The sequence below is a fragment of the Protomyctophum bolini genome (assembly GCF_963924005.1).
Source record: "Protomyctophum bolini genome assembly, chromosome: 17".
Lineage (NCBI taxonomy): Eukaryota > Metazoa > Chordata > Actinopteri > Myctophiformes > Myctophidae > Protomyctophum > Protomyctophum bolini.
Window position 1 is genome coordinate 16,593,160 of NC_137878.1, and position 24,221 is coordinate 16,617,380.

Genomic DNA, 24,221 nt, shown 5'->3' on the forward strand with positions numbered 1-24,221 from the left:
TGCTGTTTGTGCACAGCACACGTTTGCATGCTTCACCGACATGCACGTGTCCTGTCTATCCCGTTGTGTGTGCGTGTTTTAATGTGTGTTTGTGTGTGGTGCCGGAATGTATATATGGGTCATTCTGGAAGTGTAATCCCAGGTTTACTTTAGACCAATTTACACTCTGGGTTCCCACTCTTCCTGTTTGAGCAACCTGATGGCAACAAGCTCACAATGACCTCACCACAGCATGCAGTCATTGGCCTAGAGACCTGCCATCTGTCGGCCAATCACAGGCGGCTCTGGTGACGTACAGCCTCTGAAGTCTGAGGTGATTGGACGGGGAGGCGGGACGTAGGATTCTAATTGGCCGCTCGGCCAGAGAGAGCGTATAAAGCCAAGGCATAGTGAGGATTTGGGAGTTGGTGTTCTTATGGCCACTTTATAAAACTACACCTCATCTACCTGTAGCTTACACACATTGTGATAAATTGCACTTTAAAGTGAGAAAGCAGGATATAGAATATGTATAGGCTACTGGATGTGGAAAGAGTGACGCTATACGAGTTTCTGTAGTCTGGGACTTGATTAAACAAACAAATTAATGCAATGTGATGAAAAGAAAACAAAGACAAACATCACTGACTGTTCCTGCACTTGCATGTCAGTTGCCTGCATGCCTGTCTGTCTGTCCCTGTTTGTTTGTAGACTGGGAGAGAGAGAGAGAGAGAGAGAGAGAGAGAGAGAGAGAGAGAGAGAGAGAGAGAGAGAGAGAGGGAGGGAGGGAGGGAGAGGGAGGGGGAGAGATGGAGATGGGGGAGAGAGAGAGAGAGAGAGAGAGAGAGAGAGAGAGAGAGAGAGAGACAGACAGAGAGAGAGACAGAGAGACACACCGAGGGGGGATAGGGACTCGGAGGGAGAGAGAAAGAGTTGCTGTGACGCTGGACCATCATTGGCCCTCGCAACCTCGGTCCCTAACAGCTGTTCTGTGTTTTCCCACACGGCGATTGGCCCAAACGGTGCGTCTGTCAATTTTTCTTTGGCCCGCGGCTCCGCCCTGCGAGGCTCCCATTGGCTACTGTATGCGTTCGTGCTTCCCCATTGGCCGAGCGGCCTGGTTGTCAAGGCTTTGCGGCTTCATTCACCATTTTGCGACTGTAGTGTAAGAAGGCACAGGGCAGTCAGCATAGTTTTTCCTCCTTTTAAGTTGCTTTGCTGGAAGAAACACGTAGCGGGCCGTTACATATTCCCAAGCGGCTGGACATTAAGCGCGTGTTCTGCCCCGTCCATCCCGCTGACTCGACAGAGCATCTTGGCTGCAGGAGGACTGTCTTGTTCGGGGTGAGTAATAATAAAAAGCTTGCCCACAAATCTTTCTCCTCCTGCAGCACTGCAGTAACAGCTTGTTGTTGCTTTTGGTCGGAGGTGCTACGTCGGTACATGTTTACTGTCACAAACAGTCTAACAGTATGGTGGATATATCTATGGGTTCATTGTTGTGTCTGCTGTCATTTCAGCAAGGCTGCGGATGAGGAATATCGAGGGCGGATTGGGTGTCTGGGTGAAAAAAAGGGAGCGGTGCGGACGGTTGTAGTGAAGCTAGAAACTTTTCCACTAGAAATATATTCAACGCCATAACTGCCATTGGACTTCCTACAACTGTTCTCCCCTGTACAATTGCGACGAAGCTTCAAAAACTACGCATGTATTTGAGCTCTCCTTTCTCACGAACATGGATATAAATAGGCTTAGTTTCTTCCTCTTTTAATGAATCAATGTGGCTATTTGGTTGTAGCTTTCGCTTTGGGGCGTGCGATGCGGGGCCTTTCTCTGTTTTTCGGCGACTTTTTCTTGTTTGTTTGTTACAATATTATTACGACTTTTCCCCAGAGGTCTGATACAACGTCGTTACAATAGTACACACACCCGGAGGATCGATACAAAGTTGCACCAGGGCTTTGGCGATGTTTCACAATGACTGTCACTTTCGGATTGGCAACAATAATTACTTTACCTGCTGTTCGCCGCCGCGTATGTAGACTATAAGTGACCGGATTGACAAAGTACGTTGTTTTTCATCGGTGACACTTTGATACCGTCGTGCACAGCGACGCACACAACGCTATTGGATGAGATCACGGCTTAATATAGGTGTTAAAATGCGTTTATTTGCCGTTATTTCCAAGCGGCCTGGTGTGTACCAGTGAGGCCTGCTGCCCTGTGCACGCACCGTCCACGGCCTGTTGTGTAGTAAGCAGATAGTAATCGCAGCACTACGAGGGCTTGACACATATACGGTACTATTGAGCTAAAGCAGAGGTGACGACATTCCTCCGGTTTACTTTGCATTTTGCAGTTAGTGCCTTGGCTTGCACAGATCAAGTTCTCTAACTGTGGTTGGAGTGTAGGCTACTTATTACACATGTAACCGTTACCAAATGGACCCTCGGATTACATTTGTGTTCGGAGTTTCAAATGAATAAAAAAAACCCACTGAGGATTTTAGTGTGTGTGTGTGTGTGTGTGTGTGTGTGTGTGTGTGTGTGTGTGTGTGTGTGTGCGCGCGCGCGCGCGCGCGTGTGTGTGTGTTTATTTCAGCCCAAGTGTGGGGGCTATACAAATACATGTATGATTACGCCATTAACTTAATCGACGCTATATGAACTGCTATATGGTCACGTTGCTCAAAAACTATGCTGTCCTAATGTTGTGCTGTAGTATAGTAGCCATTTACTACCACTATTCCACCACACCTATTAGCTGCGCATGCAATAACATGGTCATTACTATTCGAATAGGACTTGTGGGGTCAGTGGGTGCCATAGATAATACAATACGTTTCCCATATAGGCTTCTATCTATCTATGCTCCATATTTCCACTAAGGCAATATATGTGTTGCATCAGTATATCTTGTAAAGCTGTTATCATGACTCTGACACCAGCTGTTGTACACAGTACACTAACCCTACTGAGTAAACACATGGAGCATACTTCTATCGTGACCAAGTAAGGCAGCCTGCCAAATTATTTTATGGCGGCTGTTCTCTACAAGTCCCCTGTCCTAAATAGGAATTTACATATAGCACACATCATGCAGGCAGTGATGATCACTGCTCTCTCTGTGGGCTCTAGAGTAAGTAGGCCTATATAAACTACCGCCTATCATTGGATAGGTGTTTGCTATCTCTCTGGCTCCCTCCCTCTGTGTGCGTGTGGCCTTGGAACAGAAGGGCAGCTAGCTACTCATCCTCTCTGGAGAGTGGAGATGGATGTTTCTCCAGCCGACATGACGCATCCCATATTGAAAGGCAGGGGTCATCGCCATGCTGGCTTGTGGTTGTGGTGGACATTTTTTGTCAAAAAGCATTTTTTTCCACGGACACAGAAATTAGTGGACAATATTATTACCGATAAACATAAAGAGCTAAAAATTGCCTTTACAGGTCTGTAACTCTGAGAGTGCACAAATGGAACCAAATGGACCCTAGTGTCGTAGTAAATCAGTGACATAGGTCTACAACGCTATACATGAGGGAAACCTGGAGACTTACATTCAGTAATTGGGTCTCATGATCAAAATAAGAACATTATAATAATATGTAAAAAAAGAAAATGCCACTGACATGGTCTAGTCTTTCCAGGGACACATTTGTCTGTATTGTCAGTCGGACACATTAATGACACCCCCTTTTAAAAGTACATCAGCTTGAACAGAATATGTGTTAAAGTCAGACTGGCTGTCAAGCAGGCAGACACATACAGTACATAGAAAGACAGAAGAATGGTGCGAGTAAACAGAGACTAGCCGTTTACTTATAAAAACCTATATCCTTTCTTGACTGGAGTCCCACAGGGGTTTATTCTAGGGACCTTCCTTTTTGCACTGTTACATAAAATATTATTTTCCCCCGAATGGTTGCCCCAGGAATAGGGATGCTACAGGGTTCATATGTGGTTACATTACAGTAGACATACAGGCTACAGGACAGACGTGCAGATAGACAGAGACGTATAGGAAGACAGATAATATGATAATAGAGGTAGGCGGTGGGATGATACGGGGAGAGAGAGACAGAGAGACCAGCAGACACCTGACCTAGGCAGGGCAGGCAAAAGGGTGTAAGCAAGCAGGTGGACATGCAGGCAGGAGCATATAAGGCAAGATAAATAGATGGAGATAGAGAAAGACAGGCAGTGTGTAAAATGTCGACAGCCCTAGAGCAGTGGTTCCCAAACGTTTTAGCTCAAGACGCAGAAGGGGAATTTTATTTATTAATTAAATTCTTTTGAAGAATCATTGAGTGTATTCCTAGTTCACGAAAAAAAAACAGCATTTGGTTAAAAAAAAGAAAAGAAAATGTTTGGGGAAAATGTTTTGAAATAATAATTAAAAACGAAATGTAGGAAACATAATCAATAATATAGTATATAGTATATATTTATACTCGTGACCCACATATGCCTCCCGACCCAGTGTGTGGGAAACAGTGGAAATGGGAAACAATGAAAAGGGACCCGTAAGGGGCGGACAAGAGTGTGTAGAGAGACAATCTTCTAGATGTATTCAGACAGACGGAGGGGTGTGTGAACAGCCAGGTGATCTTCTAGATGTATTCAGACAGACGGAGGGGTGTGTGAACAGCCAGGTGATCCATGAGATAAGGCACTGTCGTACAGTTAGTTGTTGTTGATGTCTGGCCGTAGCTCGGAGCTCCATGGAAACTCCTGTGCTGGAACAAATGAGGCAGAACACACACAGTGACCTGGGCATGCCCTGCACATACAGTATCACACACACACACACACACACACACACACACACACACACACACACACACACACACACACACACACACACACACGTATACACAGTGCCGGAGGATGGAAGGACAAAGAGCAAACACAAACTACTCCTTTTCGAATTACAGGCATTTCTCACGCAGGCCTGTGTCAGCAAAAAAACAACAAAAACAAAACACACACACATATACATATATACTGTATATATATATATATATATATATATATATTAAAAATAATTATATATATATATATATAATTATTTTTAATATATATATATTTATATATATATATATATATATATATATATATATATATATATATAATGTTTTGTTTTTGTTGAATAAGAATGCGTGCTAGTAGCCAGAGGGGGGTTGAAGGGCGGGGGGGGGGTGAAGTTAGGTAATGGTCTTTGACAGGAAGTGAAGATTGTAGGGGTGGATTTACTTGGGTATGAAATACACAGATAAAGGTCATCACCGTGTGTGTGTGTGTGTGTGTGTGTGTGTGTGTGTGTGTGTGTGTGTGTGTGTGTGTGTGTGTGTGTGTGTGTGTGTGTGTGTGTGTGTGTGTGTGTGTGTGTGTGTGTGTGTGTGTGTGTGTGTGTGTGTGTGTGTGTGTGTGTGTGTGTGCACGCGTACATGTGGGTGTGTGTGTGTGAGAGAGGGAGAGAGAGGAGGGGGTACACAGATATGTAGAAATGGAGAAATGTATACAGATCACACTATGGAACAACAGTGAGAGAGGCATAGTAGACAGACAGAGGGAGCCATAGTCACTATAGGGACAGAGAGAGACAGATGGCAATATCTATAGAGAGAGAGAGAGAGAGAGAGAGAGAGAGGCGTATACAGACAGAATTGTAGAGACAAGGGGAGAGATAGTGAGAAATCTTGCAGAAGATTCGGTAGGGGGAAAGAGACACAGACTGACTACGTGAGAGAAAGAGAGAGAGAGAGGAGGGAGGGAGGGAGAGTTTCAGAATGCGAGTGAACAAGGAATTCCCCTGCCTCTACTGCCCTGGCCAAGAAACCGTGTGTGTGTGTGTGTGTGTGTGTGTGTGTGTGTGTGTGTGTGTGCGAGCGCGCATGCACGTGTGCGTGTGTGTGTGTGTGTGTGTGTGTGTGTGTGTGTGTGTGTGTGTGCGCGCGCGCATGCACGTGTGTGTGTGTGTGTGTGTGTGTGTGTGTGTGAGAGTGAGTGAGCAAGTGTGCGCACATAAAGGCTTGTCTGGGCAAGCACTAGTAAAGTGCTCCTCACTATTTCCATACCGTGTTGTAAGCCCATACTGTGTTTACCCTAAAATATGGCCTTCTGCTTTTAATATGTATCTATCTTGCATGAATGCAGGCCTTGCATAACGTGAGTAGAACCTATTATGTAATGATTTAATGCGTAATGAATTTGTAAATAAGTCAAAGATGACTGTAGTACTAGTACTACGGCACATCGTTTTGTAGTGAATGACTAAACAGGTGCCTGAGTGAATATGTCATCATTTTTACATGTGGCCGATTGGCCGTTAGCTTTTACTTTAAATTAATTTACTTTGAAGTTAACATTTATTCTTTGATACTTTAAATTAGCTTTTTGTTTGTCTGTTTATTCGCTACACTCTTCGTTGAGATTCTATTCAAACAAAAAGGGAAAGGATATGGAATGACCACATTCCGTTTATCAAAGCAATAATTAGCTATGGTTTAGTCGCCTTGTGGTTTTTGTAAAGTAGGCCTACTACAAGAAAAAGACATCTAACTGAAAAGTAAAAAACAAGCAACAACAAATGTGGCAAAATGTTGGTTTGGTTTGGTTTTAATTAGCCACTTTCCTTTCAACAGCATACAGTGAGCCCTACCTTATACAGTGAATAGGCTTTGTGCATGTCACAATACGTTTACCACATGAGTAATCCACTCTCGCTGTTTCCCTTCCCTCTCCGTCTCTTTCTCTCTTTCAGTGTCTCTCGAAAAAGGTAGAAAGTCACAAAACAAGGAGGAAAGTACGGCATGAGAGACAGAGACCCTGGAAGAGGAGGAAAATAGAGACGGCGTGGTGAGAAGACAAGAAATAATAAAAACGAGGAGTGGAGCGAGTGTGAGTGCCGAGACACACACAGAGAGAGAGAGAGAGAGAGAGGGGGGGGGGCAGAATCTGAGTTAAATAAATAAACAAATCAAAAGGACTTGTTTGGAGGGAAAGCGGGAGGGAAGGAAAACAGAGAGACATCTAGATGAAAAGATGAAGCCATTAAAGAAGCAGGGCCGGCGCTCCCCTCCCTCCACCCGGACCAAAGGAGGGAAGCGTCGCGGAGCGGGTGACACCCCCGACAGAGGAGATAAGAGAGACCCAGACGAGCACAGAGACAGGAGCAGGTCCCCAGAAAACAAAAACCACACCTCCTCACCATCATCATCATCATCATCATCATCATCCTCGTCCTCCACCTCTTCTTCAAACTCAGAGTCCTCCCAGGAGGAGCCAATCAAGACGCGGGTCACTCTGGACGGGGAGGGTCTTCACAGAGACGCTCCGAGGCTCTCGGAACCGGCCGGCGGGGCTGCATCGATGGACTCCGGGAGGTTGGCGTCGCCGGCTGTGGGCGTCACCGGCCACAACGACAGCAGCAGCAACAGCAGCACCCCCAGCTCTAACAACAGCCCTAACCCCGCCTCCAGTAGGAAGACAGCTACCTTCAAAGCTCGCATGCCCAAGAAGAAGTACATCTCCGAACATTGCTCGCCCTCCGCCGGTAGTCATAGCAACCCCGCCTCCGGCACGCCCACACCCCCACCCCCTGCTCTTCCTCTGACAGGTGGAGTCATAAGCCAAGGGCCGACAGGAAGTGACGTCAGCAGTTCCGAAAATGGTGGTCAGACGAGGAGGCCTATGGAGGACTTTCACAACAACAATGGCGACAGGACCAGCACCAGCGGCACAGGGACCCCTCAGGACAGCTCCCCGGGACCGCCTACCCTGTCTCTGTCCCTGGGAGGGGACAGAGACAGACCGGGGGTCGGGGAGGGGTTGAGAGAGGCGGAGAGAGTCTCGCCCAGCCCGCTGCCCCGCTGCTCCTCCACAGACACGGCCAGCGAGCACTCGGCCGACCTGGAGGTGGTAGGAGACACGCACCCACGTCCCCAGATGCCGGCACGCCACAACCCCAACAGTCTCCCCGACGCACTCACCGACGCCCTGGCCAAGGGCCTGAAGAACCAGCGAGTGCTCGCCCGTCAGCTGAGGCGGCGGAGCAAGGAAAGGACGGACAACGGAGACGGAGGAGGAGGAGGAGGAGGAGAAGGAGAAAAGACAAACGGGGAGAGTTCAGAATCGGTGTTTCGCGCCGGCGTGGTCCGTAAGGTCAGCGGTGAGTTCGGCAGCCTGGAGGTGCTGTTAAATGGAGAGAAGGTGCTCTGCTGCTATCCGTACCGCCATCAGCAGGGCACCACGGCCGGCGAGGAGGAGGTGGACCTTATCCTGGACGCTCCTCCTCCGGGCTCTCACCCGGTACCCATCGGCGCCCGTGTGTGCGTGCCGTTTGGAGACCAGGACAATGGCGAGGGCCAGAAGCAGTGGTACCGAGAGGGCGTGGTGACCCAGGTGGACACTCACCCGGCCGTAGCCCACCCTTACCGGGTACTGCTGACGGAGGACAGGGGGTCATTGATGCCCCGTCCCAGAGACGAAGAGGGGGACGGCAGGGGGTCGGCGGCAGGTTCCACCAAGGCGGTGTGGGTTTCTCGGCAAAGTCTCCGCCTCCTGGTGCCCCCCTGGGACCTGGACCTTCCCGCCATCTGTACCTCCGGTGGAGGAGGAGGAGGAGGAGGGCGAGATGAAATGGAGGGCATCAGGGAGAGGGAGCGTGAGGAGCGCGAGGAGATGGAGGTCGAGGTGGAGCAGGAGTTGTGTCATCGGGGGATGGTCCAGGCCAGCATGGCGTCCATGCTGGGCCATTGTGGCGGACTGCCCTACCCCGGCATGGTCCCGACCTCCTCCAGCACGCCTTCTTCCTCCAACATGAGCTCCCCCATCACTCCGGCCTCCGTCCTCAGTCTGGCGCCGGGCCGGGACTGGGAGAGAGAGAAGGAGCTGGAGCTGCAGAGGCAGCAGGACAGAGAGAGGGAGATCACACATCAGCAGCAGCAGCAGCACCCGTACATGCCGGGCGCCATGGAGGACATGGAGGTGTCCCACTTCAGCATGGTCCCCATGGGGGCCATCATCCCAGGGGCCGTCCCCATGGGGGTGTCCCAGCACCGCCACATCATCTCCAAGCCTCCGCCAGGCTACCTCAGCCCTCACCTGTCAGTGGTGCGGGGCATCGGGATGCCCCAGGCCCACCTGGCTCTGAACCCGCACCCGCCTCCCTCCCCTGTGCTGCTGGGGCTCGACCCCGCCATGGCGGCCGGGGGAGCCATCCTTGCCGTGCCCCAGCTCCCTCCCCTCCCTTCCATCTGCTCTTCCACCACCTCCTCCTCCTCCTCCAGAGCAGAAAAAGCCTCCTCGGGCGGCGGAGGAGGAGGAGGAGGAGCAGGAGGCTCCTCGGGCGCAGGAGGAGGCACAGGTTCCGGCGCGTCTTCCTCCTCCTCGCGCTCTCGCACGCCACTGACGGCCGCACAACAGAAGTACAAGAAGGGCGACGTCGTGTGCACGCCCACCGGCATCCGCAAGAAGTTCAATGGCAAGCAGTGGAGGCGGCTGTGCTCCCGCGAGGGCTGCTCCAAGGAGTCACAGCGCCGGGGATACTGCTCCCGTCACCTCTCTATGAGGACCAAAGAGATGGAGGCCAGCGGCGGAGGCAGGGAGCGGGGAGGAGCCAGCAGCACGGGTACCCTGACCCCCTCTGACCTGCGTCTGGGCGGCGGCAGGGCCAGCTCGGAGTTCGACTGGGACGAGACGTCGCGGGACAGCAGCGAGGCAAGCAGCCGGGGGGGAGACTCCCGCCCACGTCTGGTCCTTCCCTCCCTCCTTCCCCAAGACCTGTCACGCTTCGACTTCGACGAGTGCGAGGCGGCGACCATGCTGGTCTCCCTGGGGAGCTCGCGCTCCGGCACGCCCTCCTTCTCCCCCATCTCCAACCAGTCCCCCTTCTCCCCGACGCCGTCGCCCTCTCCCTCGCCGCTGTTTGGCTTCCGCCCGGCCACCTTCTCTCCCATCAGTGCGCCCCCGTCGCTGACGCCGCGGCGCCACCGCCATCTCAGCGGAACAAAGATGCCGGGCACACCGGGCAGCGAGCGTGAGCGCCACCTGTCGGGCATCATGCCCACCTTCCAGACTAACCTCACATTCACCGTGCCCATGAGCCCCAGCAAGAGGAAGCTCGACAGCCACCACCCACCTCCGCTCCTGGTGGCCCAGGACTACCAGACCAAGCCTGAGCTGCACCAGCAGCAGGCGCAGCAGCTGATTGGGATTCCGGTTGGCGTGGTGGGAGACCCAGCCCTGGGACTCAGCCCTGCTGCCTTCCGCGTCCTCTCCCCCCAGAGCCAGCCAAACACGCCCTCCTCCCTCTCCTTCCCCCGGCCACGCAGCGCCACCAGCCGGCCCCCATCCTCCGCCGCGTCCACCCCGCCACCAATGCTGGTGTCGCCCACCCCTCCCTCACCTCTGCCCCAGGAGCCCTCCCCTCGACGCATCGTGCCGCTCCGGGACTCGCCCGTCATCGTGAGGAACCCGGACGTCCCCCTGGCCAAATTCTCGGACGGTCCGCTAGGCAGGAGGGAGAGGAGCCGCTCCAGGGAGCACAGCCAGCCTCCCCACCTGGCCGCGCCTCCGCCGGGCCTCCAGGTCCCCGTGCCCATCAACGGGGCCACCACCAACGGAGCGGTGCTCCTTCGTAACCCAGCCTCCACCCTGGTACTGGTCACCTCCAGCTCCGTAAGAACATCACTCTTTACTTTCTTTGATTTTATGCCTGCAAAAGCATCATCTCTGCCTTTAATCAATGGTTCCAAACCTATTTTGAGGTCTGGATCACTATATTTAAGCATATAATAAGTCAAGACGCAGACATTTCTTTGTTCTCTTTATATAAATCGATATTGTTTTTTAACATTGAACAATTATGATCTTAAAGCCGGATTTATATTTATATTTTATTAAACAAAAATAGCCGATCTAAAAGCTCACACCGCTTTGCAACGCAATGCATTGTGCGCTTGTAGATCGACTATATACGGTGCACGACAACACCGCACATAACTGTCTGTATAAAGCCACTTTGATTTGTTTTTGTGAACTCTCACCAACAAACACGTGGCATTTATAAAATGTATAAAACAAATTCCTATATTTCCAAACTAAGCAGCCCACTTCACCAGTGTTAATTTTGTTGACTAAGACTAAAGACTAAGTCGACTAACGTTTTTCAGAAGACTAAATAGGACTAAGACTAAATGGTGTGTTATTCAAAAGACTAAGACTAAATCAAAATATTGTGAAAAAATTAACACTGCACTTCACTCCCTAACAGTCCCTAACACCAGGTACGCCAGGCCACTCTGCCCTGTCCTCGCCCACCACCCTGGGGGTGGTCTCCACCTCCACCGGTTCCACCCTCTCCTCCTCTGGTTCCGGGGGCCGGGAGAGAGAGAGGAAGCCAGGGGGCCACCAGGACGCCTCTGGAGGGGCCCTGCCACAACCACTGGCCTGTCACCCCTCGCCCACTGCCCTCCTGCCCCTCATACTGCCAGCCGAGTCACCCCACCCTGCCCCGCGGAAGGACATCATCATGGGACGTCCAGGGACAGGTAAGGAGGCAGAGAGGTGGAGGGTGGGTGTGTGTGTGTGTGCGTGTGTGTGTGTGTGTGTTAAAAGAAAGTATCACTATGAATTAATCAATTTCTCAGGTACATGTGCACTTACAATTACAATGAAACAAACCGCCCTTTCAGGTAAGAAAACTGGAAAAGGGCTATTGAAAGTAAATGTGACAAAGAGCTTTGTAGACTGTGGATAAGAGCACAGGTTACAGTGCATATCACAGAAAAACAAAAGAGAGCTTTATCATTCTTATCAACACAAATTATTGAACACAAATGCACAATGCAGCCTCTCGTCAGCTATAGATCTCAAGGACAATTGATTTGAAATGAACAGGCTTAAACTTCAGACCCATTCCACTCGATTCCTGCAAACAGGCACACACACACACACACACACACACACACACACACACACACACACACACACACACACACACACACACAGTTTAACAATTTATTTATGTCCACACACAGGGAAAGCATACAGGAACACAAATATTTTAGGTGCAGTAAAGGTTACGTTCACAAACTCATGGATATGTCCTCATGATATAATACACATGTCACTTAGCACTCCTTGGGCAATGGGCACAAGCAGTGGCAGCTCCACCTTAAAGGGCAGCAGAGATGGCACACTTTGCCAGCCTTGCATGCCTTGTCACACACACACACACACACCCACACACACACACACACACACACACACACACACACACAACCCTCCACAGAGGTGTGGAGGGTTTTAACATTAACTGTGGTGTCTCAGGCAGTGGTACATGTGTGTGGGGGTTGACTCAGAGTACTGTGTGTGTGTGTGTGTGTGTGTGTGTGTGTGTGTGTGTGTGTGTGTGTGTGTGTGTGTGTGTGTGTGTGTGTGTGTGTGTGTGTGTGTGTGCGCGTGTGTGTGTGCGTGTGCGTGTGCGTGCGTGCCCCTGCGTTCGTTTGTGACTGTGGTGAGCGAATCAATGATTTCCACTGTTGTGTGTGTGTTTCTGTGTGTGTGTTTCTTTGTATGCAAAGGCAGTCATTGATTATGTGCATTGTTTGTATTCCTATGTATGTGTGCATGTTGAGGGGAGTCACCCAATGTAGGTATTCACGTCTGTGGATACACACATTCTAATACATCGGCCGGCATGAGCAACAGGATACAGTTTATATCCAGCTGTGTAAGCTACTGCATTTTACTAGCTGTGTAGTTTGGTACACAAATTAAGCTGTTATTATTATTATTAAAAGGAGCATTATATAAATAGTACTTGCTAAATGGTCAATCTGTGAACAACACGTTTTTCATTTCAGACTGGGTAAGTAAGCCTTGCCGAGCCATGGGTCAGGAGCCTATCTCCTGTTTCTGTAGTGTGAATGCGTGATGCAGCTTGATGTACAAGTTATTTTTATTTTTTATTTTTTAACATCTGTTTATTATGATTTTTTGGCATACAAGCATTTCAATAATGATTAACCAGAAAATTACAGATCGGACAAAAAATAGCAAAAACATACAAACAAGAGAATTACAATACAAAGAGACAAAACATAACTATCAAAGAAAAAGACAAAAACAATAAAACAATAACTGACAAGGCTGATGACTACACCGCACTCCGAGGACAGAAACAACATCACAATCGATTCCAAAAAACATTTCTGATATGGAAAATAAGACATATGTATACACGTGTACCTCCATAGACAATATAGACATACATACAGTATACACATATCAAACATTCATAGATACATTAATTAGATGACATTACGGGGCAGAACAACATTGAATTCCATCACTTCTTGATGTACAAGTTCACCCCTTGGACATGACTCTAGTATGTTGCAGCCATGGACTCCTCAATCCAACCCATGATGCACAGTGCCAAGTCCAGAGAGGCACTGGGTCCCATTATTAGAGTCTTTGGTATGACCCGGCCGGGGATCAATCCCCGACCTCCCAGACTCAGGGCGGACATTCTAACCACAAGGCCACTGAGCCGGTATTTCAGGCTGAGTATGTGGGGCATCATAACTGTATATTTCAGCCTTACTAAAAGTTAATTAACCGGATAAGGATGTCGACTAACCGGTTGCAAAACTATCGTTATTCCCGTCCCATCTCTAGTGCACGTGTGCAGTGGTGGAAGAAGGAGTACTCAAATGTGTTATTTAAGTACAAGTATCAATACCCTATTGTAGAATTACAAATGCAAGTTCGGAATTCAAAATGTACTTAAAGTACAAAAAGTTAAAAGTGCTCATTGTGCTCACAATTAGGGTTGTCCGGAAATCGGGGCCGATCACGTAATTTTCAAATGATCGGAATCGGATCTGGAGCAAACATCCCTAGTATCAGGACATCCCTAGTATCAAATCAATATTATATCCATATCATCATATTAGACTGGATATTTTCTGCATGTGATTTTGGATATTAATTGTGCTATTTTGATATGGCATAAGTGTTCTATAAAAATATTAATATCGGATCGGGAAAAAAAGAAACGTGATCGGGACATCCCTACTCTATTTCTATTATCTATTTTCAAATGGCCGAAATGGATATGCATGGATATGCATGGATATGCATGGATATGCATGGATATGCATGGATAATGCATGAATAATGCATGGATATGCATGGATATGCATGGATATGCATGGATATGCATGGATAATGCATGGATATGCATGGATAATGCATGGATATGCATGGATAATGCATGGATATGCATGGATATGCATGGATAATGCATGTTTTGTAATAATAATCCAAATCTACAAAATAACTAGTAACTAAAGTTTTGTAATAATTGCAGTGAAGTAAAGGTATAATATTTGAAAGAAAGATACCTCAAAATTGCACTTAAGTACAGTACTTGAGTAAATACACTTAGTTACTTTACACCACTGCATGTACGGTACTGTGTGTGATAATTCTGTGCTAAAGTTCTCGCTGAAACCTTGAAATGTTGACATGTCTAGACATGCTAGCCTTGATAGAACAAAAGAGAGGAGGGGGGGGGCAATGAGGACATTTCACATACACATACACATTCAGCCGTGGCGTGTACTCACACATGTGCACACTACGTGCTCACAGCACACACACACACACACACACACACACACACATACGCACACACACGCATCTCCCACACGTACACCCACACACTCGGTTAAATGTAGCAGCAGACAATCAACAACCTCAGACAGGGCACCAAGGGCAGCTCGGGCGTGATGTGAATGTTTCTCGTCCTCTCAATAGCAAAAAGGGGGGGGGGGGGAGTAATCGTATTGCCAGCGTGTTGTCATGGATACGGTGTCTCGCTCTGTAGAATTAGTGCAGTAAAGTGTTCAGGTCTGGGCTGATTACAGGAGGAGTGTTCCTTCTCTCTTTCTCTCTCTCTCTCTCTCTCTCTCTCTCTCTCTCTCTCTCTCTCTCTCTCTCCCTCTCTCTTTCTCTCTCTCTCTCTCACTCTCTCTCTCTCTCTCTCTCAAAAGCACACACACACATCCACATTCATACAATATTAGTATATAAACCCACATTCATGTACTTCAGAGATATTTCCACTTATAGACACCCAGAACCACACACACACACACTCCTCTCCTTAACACTTTCCCAGCCACCTGTGTGTGCAGTGTAGCGATTGTCATACATTTTTTAAAACACCTCGGAGACACAAAGAGCGCAGAAACAAATAAAGGCGTCAGGCAGAAGAAGAGCGCCTGTGGCTGTGATACGGCCACCTGCAAAACGCGGCTTCATTAGCATCAGCAGTTACAACGGTGCTGCTATTCCCACTGGCATCTGCAAAGGTTCTGTGAGGACTGCGAGTGTAAGGTTACGGCACCCATGTACTGTATAGCCGCTGTGCGAGTTTCACCTTTTCATATTGGTGTTGCAGCACTTAAAGTCTTACTTTAAATAATACGTGTACTAACAGCGAGGAAACATTATACTGTGTCGCCTGGAAGGGAGTTTCTGGCTCTCAGCAGAGATGCAACACTATTTAGAATCAGAATGAGCTTTATTTTCACATCAGTGGGTGAAATTCCTTGTTGTGCAAGCTCCATCGTTTTGATTGAAAAAGAAAGAAGACAGAGTAGCGGGGGGGTATATTACACATTTAGGTGTAACCTGTACTGTACACTGCCTTTTGGTGACTGAATTTCCCTCACAGGATCAATAAAAGTCTTCTCTTTATGCACAGTCACCTCCTCAGTCGCCAGGCGGAAGTCATAAATAACATAAAGAAGCATAATCAACGACAACATGTCTTGGTGACCTTGGTGCAGAAACACATTGTTGTATTGACATCTTTACAGAGTGTCACAGTACATGCTGTGCTGACACACTCGGCACAAGGACGGCACTTGGACAGAGACAGAGACAGGAGGCCATACTACTACAGACCGGCACACACTGTCCATGCAATGTTTTTTACTAGATATTTAGCTCACACCTCATCTCATCCAGGGGTGACTTCTTCCAGTGAGTACAATGAGACAGAGAACCGTGCCAGAGTCGATATTATTCTAATGCTTAGGTCGGCAGCCCCGGCAGCAGGACAAGCCAAGCTCGCTTCGAATCTCGATATCCATATGAAACGAGCACTGGGGGCAGCCTGTAAATGGCTAGCTATAAATACACTGTTTAAATACTTAAATATCAGCGTGCTGCGTGACACAGTGCTGCTGCTGCTGCTGCTGCAGAACAGAGGTCACTGTCAGTTAGTTTATGGTCTAAACCTGGGAACCTATGTATGATAGGACTATACATTCATTGTGGGAGAGTACACATGATTGAAAATGTGTCATTTCATGTCTTTAGGTTGTCCCACCCCCCGCCCTCACTGTATTCTTTCTGTGTGCTCTTGTGGCTGTGTTATTCCCTTGGAAGACTCGACCCAAATCGTGGACCACCCCAGCGGTTCTTGTAATCTTGTATTTGTTTTACTGTGGTTAAGAGTAAGGTTAGGGTTAGGCATATCTTTAAAGATGAAGTGCCGTGATTTTTGTACTTTTTCTGTTTTGTATGTGTCTATCGTGTTAACATTACTAGTCTAATAGACTGTGACTGTGGTTATAATATTAAAATATGTCTTCCCTGTGTATTTTTGGCTTCTTCCTGAAAGCTGAAAGCCTTTGAGTCAAAAGACCCAATTGAAATACACAATTTTAGTGACATCATAACCCTAACCCCTCCCTCACTATCATGCAACCACAGCTGTGGGCGAGGCTTAAGTTCAGGTTGGTGGTGCTAAGGTGAAAACCAAGTATACTTAATGATATGGTGGGTATGGCCACATAAAAACATAATTTTAACACTTTCTGTACACTTATTTAAAAACAATATTCCTCTTAGTATATTCATAGTACCTGAGGTCAGGTTTTGACCCGGTTTTGACCCGGGCTAGCGTTCATGTATTCATTCTCTTGCTATGAAGAGCTTTATTTCAGAAAGAGGTGGTGTAGTTTAGTTACGTATAGTTCTGTTAAAAGTGTTTTACTTTAATTTGATCCAATACATATTAGTAACCGCAAAGAAATTAGTCACAGTGTCAAACATTTGAAACATCATGAAAAGAAAGGACTTTGAAGTAAAACTTCTAATTTGCACTCTGTTATTTTTAACCGGGCGGCTTTAGTGATTAATGATTAATGATTAATTAAGTCACTGTAGTAAAGTCAGAATGAAAGTCATGAAGTCGAAAATCTAATCATATGTTTTTACGTCACAGCTTGGTGAACCCTTTTTGTGAAGGGATCATAGACTGTAAAAAAAAATATAGACAAAGCGTTCTTCGGGTCTGATATGGACGTAAGATGAAGCCAGTCAGTCCTTGAATCCATCTTTCTAGATCCGTTTGGGCCCAGCTGGCCATTGGCTGGCCCAGACAACGAGGCGGGACTTCCCCCCTTCTTCTTCGTTGGTTTTTATTTTGACTCAAACAGGGGGTGGCACATGGAACGTGGAACATACGTGACTTTATGGATTTTTTTTAAATAAATGCGACCATAATTTTCCAAAAAGAATATTATGACATGAGAAATGAGACTTTAAACTAGTGACTGGAAGCAGAAAGTATTCATGACCATGTTTATTAAGGTAATACTGTCTAGGTGAAGTTGGGCCCAATGACAGCGCCACAACAGGCCATTATATGAACTTTCAGGAAGTCCTGATTTCCTTAGTGGCTTCACAAAATATCTGCCTGACTGCCCCCCTGGAACTGGAAGGGATGCATTTTTATTTTCCTTCATGACCCAAATTGATCCATGCATTCTGTAGGTTAATCCAATATACCCTGTCTTTCTGGCTTCTAGTCCTAATTCCAATTTGCCTACAGCCTTTCAATCAGCATGCTATACACACACACACACACACACACACACACACACACACACACACACACACACACACACACACACACACACACACACACACACACACACACACACACACACACACACACACACACACACACACAGGAGGCTAAAAGGGGGGAAATGAGAGCATGTCTATTAGCTTAATGCAAAATTGTCCTGTTGACAAAGTTATCCTGAACTGACGCTGACATCTTTCAACAAATGTTTTATGACATTGGTGTTGAGTACCGAAGTCCATCGGCGCATTATTCCGACGGAGCGCTAGTCTGACTCGGTGCGTGTGTGCGTGCGTGTCTAGACTGCAGTCAGTAGACTAGCCTGGATTGTCTTAAAACAACAGGTTTTCTAATCATATCCCATCACACGACCCTTCAACTCTGCCTTAAGGGATGCTGTGTATGCATGTGTGTGTTTGTTTGGGGGGTGGGGTGAGTGTATAGTGGTGTGTGTGTGTGTGCGTGTGTGTGTGTGTGTGTGTGTGTGTGTGTGTGTGTGTGTGTGTGTGTGTGTGTGTGTGTGTGTGTGTGTGTGTGTGTGTGTGTGTGTGTGTGTGTGTGGGAGGGGGGGGTCAAACATCTTCTCTGCACTTTGTCATTGATTGGTCACATTTGTACCTGCTCTCAAAATAAATGACAAACCAAATCCACTCCTGCAATCCCATGACTCAGATTCACACAAAAGTTCATTTTGTAAACCATAGTTATTATTAGTTTGCATCTCTGTCTCACTTCTCTCTCTCTCTCTCTCTCTCTCTCTCTCTCTCTCTCCCGTCCTACAGTTTGGACCAACGTGGAGCCTCGGTCGGTGCCAGTGTTCCCTTGGCATTCATTGGTCCCTTTCCTGGAGCCCAGCCAACCCGGAGCGCCTGCCCAGCCTGCCGATGGCCAACAACTTGTCAATCAGAGCAAAGGTAAGCTCCTGCCCCGCCCCTTATTCTTCTTCCACTCTGGAAATGTGACTGACATCATGGCGCCTGCTTCATGCCACACACACACTGAACAGGAGGCTGAAATGTTAACTGCCTGAGTCACTCTTCATTGTTGTAGGTCTAGTTTTATCGTCACTCTTGGGTGGAAATCTTGTAAATGTGGAGAAAAACAAACCTGTGTTCCAGTGGATCAATGTAGTTATTCTTTAGCCACAAGCTCTTGTTAGTGCTAGGATTTTAATGATTCCGGTTCCGTAACGGTCCGATTCCTTAGCGCTCACCCATAAACGATTCCTAGTATAGGGTTCCAAATGGTCCCTTACAAGTCTGTAACTGCACTGGTATAGTCATTTTATAGCAGACGCCAGGTCCACATAACCAGCTCTGATAGTGTGATAAAAAACGGTTCCATAAACGGTTCCAATTATGATGGAAACGATTCCGGTTCTTTTTCCGACCCAACCACTTTAACTTTCACTTGAAAGAAAAAAAAGGAAAGATTGCCAATCGGTTATTTTTGCTTCTTTTGTGTGACACTGTAGTATGACTAAGTATGTCATTCGTTTTGCAAAAAAAAGAATTGAAAGTTGAAATATGGAGATACGGTAGGTTTCTGCCCAACAGCAACGATATTCGGTACACATTTCACAGCTTAACCACTCTTAAACCTGGCATCCGTATTTTTGGGCACGTCAGTATAATTGAAAAGGTATAGCAGGTTTGAGTATAAATAAGTCTTAAGTGGATAAATTCACTTCAGTCGTGAAGAGAATATGTAAATAGCTGGGGGGGACCTTGGGGGAGTGTTGGCTGTTTGGAATTCCGAGCCCAATGACAACATATCACACTGAACCACGGTCTGTAAATCAAGGTGTAATTAGGACCCTTTGAATCATCGCTATTTGTTGCCCCATTCAGGCAGTGGACATGCTGAACAATTACTTTTTAATTGAGTGCATTACAACACCAGCTCCTAACATACAGCGAGTGAGCGAACGGACGTGAGGCCAGAACGCGTGACAAAGTCTTCTGATATGTGCCGTTCGCAGTGTGTGGTAAAGTAGCTAAGTACATGTAGTATTGTATGTAGTATGTAGTATTGTACTTACTGCTTAAGAAAATAGCCCAACCTGCAATGGGCGGGCTTCAACTCCACTGTGCATAATCTGACTCCAGGTGATGCCTTTTTTATGGACGCCACCTACATTACTGAATAAAAATATTGTTGACACCTACAGTGATCACTTATGTCTGGGTCAAATTGATCACAATAAGGGGATGATAGTATTTATGTAATTAATGAAACAGACAGCTTCGGCCATTACTTGGCTGGTCCTCAAGCCATTTTTTTGTGACACTTCAGCAGCCTCCCTGACCAGTGCAGTTTCTTAAAACATCTCTTTGTAAATTACTCAAACCAACCTATGGAAAGCTTGAAATTGTCCTCCCAGGCTCACTGCCAATTCTTCTGCCTTTTCCCTCTCCAAGGGCCCACTTAAAGGGGTCCGGGCATTATCAGTCCACTTGACGAGGGCGGTGTCCACCACATTCATCTTCATCACTTGCAGCCATGACTGTTTGAGTAGACCAAGGGTTCCCAAACTTTTCAGGACGTGACCCCCCAAAATAATTATTTTTGAACTTCAATAAGGAAAATATTAGTACTGTTACAGTAATGTTAGTACATTTCTACCATTTTTTGAGGAGCTCTAGGCCCTTCAATGTCTGGCTTTCAGAAAATCATAAAAGGAGCCCACTTCATGACTTTTAGGGCCCTATCTTGTGCGCAGACATTAACAATCTACTATGTCACTTTTTTGTTTTGTTCCAGAGCCTCGTTGTGGTGTAGCACTGGTGAGTGAAGGACGAACTGGCCAATCGGACATGGAGCGTGGATCTCCATCACGCCCGCCCCCAAACAATGACAATCCTCCGACTGACAGGGGCGGAGCTGACAGCGAAACGGAGAGTGACACAGACGACCCGTAAGTTCTAAACATATTTTCTGCTAGGTTATTTATTTTTTACCCTAGTCCACGGGTCTTCAAACCATGGACCCCTTTTCTGAGAGAGCGATGAAGCAGGAACCCCCACTAGATATTGAATATTGTGTCGCATATTAAACTTTCTTATAGCTTCAAGTCTCAATTTTGAGGACCGTGCTATGCCCTCCTATGTCCACCTTTTGGTTTGTGTGCACAAACTTTGTCCTACACAAACATTAAAATGCCATTGACAATGAATGGACAATTTGTGTAAACACAAACATTGCGTAACACAAACATTGATGACGAAGGTGAGGACGCAAATTGTGATTGGCCGGAATGAGATGATGTATGAGGATGTGCGATGATAAGAGCTCCCCTCACTTCACACAGGTGTGATTTTTTGTTTACACTATCTTTTCTCATGTTCATTTTTTATTTAACCACTTAAACCCTAAATACTTAGCAAGCTTTGTAGTAGCCTCGGAAACCGCAGGTGTTTTGTTTTCAAAGGAGAAAAAAAAGCCTGGGCAAGTCAAGCAGGAAATGTGGCATAGGAGTGGGAGTGAACCTTATATTTCGCTAAACCAATAACAGTGCAGAGGGGCTCCAAATTTGGCAAAGGCAGTGTTCTCCACTGTGTTCTACTGGGGAGGGAAGCACCCTGGGCAAGACCTAAGCTGAAAAGACTATCAGCGGAAGTTGCGGGATTTTAGCGGAAGTGAAATCGTTGATGCTTTACAAATCAGTTTACATTCTCCGCGAATGAAACAAGTGTTGTGATTGGTCGGGAAAATATCGTATCTGGGGGAAATACATTTGATGGCTGTTCCGGAGGATACAACCGCCGATAGCTTCTCTACCTTAGGTTGTGACCAGGATTTTCTTTTCGCAGATAAGTAAGCCTGGGACCGAGGCTAGGAGGGAAGAGGAAAAGGAGGGGGGCGGAGGGAGGGGTGGCGGGCTCATAGGTTGGTGAACCAATAGGAAGTCAGCATCAGTTTCAGTTTCAGTTTTTTGTTGAAGACCCATATGCCCTAGGCCTAGTCCATATGCCCTAGGCCTAGTCCATATGCCCTATAGGCCTAGTCCATATGCCCTAGGCCTAGTCCATATGCCCTATAGGCCTAGTCCATATGCCCTAGGCCTAGTCCATATGCCCTAGGCCTAGTCCATATGCCCTATAGGCCTAGTCCATATGCCCTAGGCCTAGTCCATATGCCCTAGGCCTAGTCCATATGCCCTAGGCCTAGTCCATATGCCCTAGGCCTAGTCCATATGTTGGCTCCGTCTCCGTTCTTGTTTTCTCACGTGGTATGTGAATAATGTGATGCAGTGACAGTGTGATTCAACCCTGTCCATATTGTTTTCTCACGTGGTATGTGATGCAGTGACAGTGTGATTCAACCCTGTCCATATTGTTTTCTCACGTGGTATGTGATGCAGTGACAGTGTGATTCAACCCTGTCCATATTGTTTTCTCACGTGGTATGTGATGCAGTGACAGTGTGATTCAACCCTGTCCATATGCCAGTTTTCTCATAACAATAATACAGAACTGCACTGAAACGTATTGAATAGAACAGAGGTAATGCATTCACTATATGTATTCTTTTATCGCGCAACTACAGCAAATTGATTTATCTGTATTCCATTATTCATGAATGAACTCATTGGCTTATTTAAGTGGGACAACGCAAGTCAACATCACAAGCCTTTGTTACCGTCATTAATGCAGCAGTGGAATTTTAATGCAATGACTTCATGCAAAGAGTTCTGCTGAAAATATTCCAATACCTTATAAAGCCATATGTCCACTTTAGAAAAAAAAAGGTGGATTTGAAGAATGCAAACTTTTTATCATTTTCAATCTATGGAAGAATATAATAAGTGCGTGATGGCTTATATAAAGTATATATATACATATACAGTATATATATATATATATATGGTTAGTTATTACACCCACACTATTCCCAGGAAAATGTAGGCCTAATCATAAACTCCCTACCTTATATGGATAGTCCCTTACAGGAGCCAGGAGGAGATAACAGTAATACCCGTTCAAGACACAGACACTGTCTGGCGTCTAGTTAAGCTTAATATTTCTGAGGGGCTATATTCAGCTATAGTGTAGATTTTCGTCTTACACAAACATTACATTCCCATTGACAATGAATGGAGAATTATGTCATATGTAGACAAGCAAATCGGCTATTTTTGTCCTACACAAAATTCCCGTTGACAATGAATGGATGATGTACGATGATAAGAGCGCCCCTCACTTCACACGGGTGTGATTTTTCTTGTCAAAAAAAGTTAAACAAAATACTTTACATTTGAATAGGCCCACTGTTTATCATGAGTATCGTATAGATTGTTTAACACCAGAGTTTAGATTTAACTAGGGCATGGCTCTAGTCTGTTATGGCTATGTAATACTGTTATACTATGACTTTATTTTGATGCTAAGGAACTGTTTTGTATAACGTACTGAAGTGCAATCTCCAAATTCAACTTGGAACTCAATAAGTGCTGTCTGCTGTGGAACTGTCTACCGGTACTTGAAGCCCACCACACCGGCTGCGACCGTCTGCGGCGCAGCGCCGCCTGGAAAATAGAACTGTGTTCTATCGGCGCGCCGGGCGGCGCGCCGGACGGAGCCGGTGTGCGTTAGGTTCATTGAAAATAATGGAGGCGGCTGTGTGCGCCGCGCGGCGCCGCGCGGGGGACGCAGCCGGTGTGTGTCGGGCTTAACATAGTTTAAGTCTGCGTTGCTCCGCTACATTCATTTCGCACACCATTAAAAAAGATTGTGGTCCAAGCGAGTGGTTTCTGCGCTGGCTCTCTGCAAATGTAATATATTGAAATGGCAAATAGTACATAGTGCATACTGCTGCTGCCCCAAGAGTTGGCCTTCCCTTGAACGCTATAGAATTCTCGGCATTCACATTATGACTGCAGCTGGTTTGCATCTGTTCTTGCACTAAAATACATAACTGTGGTTTGTATTGTAAAGGCTCGACAAGAGCATCTGTTTCATCAGCAGTCCTGTCTCGCTCCAGGGCTCACTTGCCCTCTCTCTCTCTTTTTGTCTCCTTGTCTGCGTCTACCTCTCTCTCCCTGACCCTGACTCTCTCCCTTGCTTTCGTTCTTAAAAAAACAAACAAACAAAAAGAGGAAGATATATATATATATATACATAATATACATATGTATTTATGGTATTTTGTATTTTGTTCAACTTTATTTCAGATAGGTCAGTATAGAGAGACAGGAAACCAAGGGCAGATAGAGAGTAGAGACGAGACTAGGGTTGAGATCCTTTAAGATTTTAAAGATTCCGGTTCATTAAGGGAAATTGAGTCCC

At 46.7% G+C, this 24,221-nt stretch overlaps 1 protein-coding gene across 6 annotated transcripts in view; it reads left to right on the top strand.

Moving 5' to 3' along the window:
• The first annotated feature begins 1,152 nt into the window (after positions 1-1,152).
• cica (capicua transcriptional repressor a) overlaps positions 1,153-24,221 on the top strand; it is a 50,767-nt gene continuing 27,698 nt past the window's right edge. For all 6 annotated transcript variants that reach the window (XM_080788232.1, XM_080788235.1, XM_080788233.1 and 3 more), the window contains exons 1-5: positions 1,153-1,323; positions 6,742-10,658; positions 11,254-11,530; positions 18,717-18,848; positions 20,698-20,851. In XM_080788232.1, the coding sequence (XP_080644358.1) occupies positions 7,023-10,658; positions 11,254-11,530; positions 18,717-18,848; positions 20,698-20,851 (4,199 nt within the window). In that variant the 5' untranslated portion in view covers positions 1,153-1,323; positions 6,742-7,022. The remainder of the gene's footprint in view (positions 1,324-6,741; positions 10,659-11,253; positions 11,531-18,716; positions 18,849-20,697; positions 20,852-24,221) is intronic.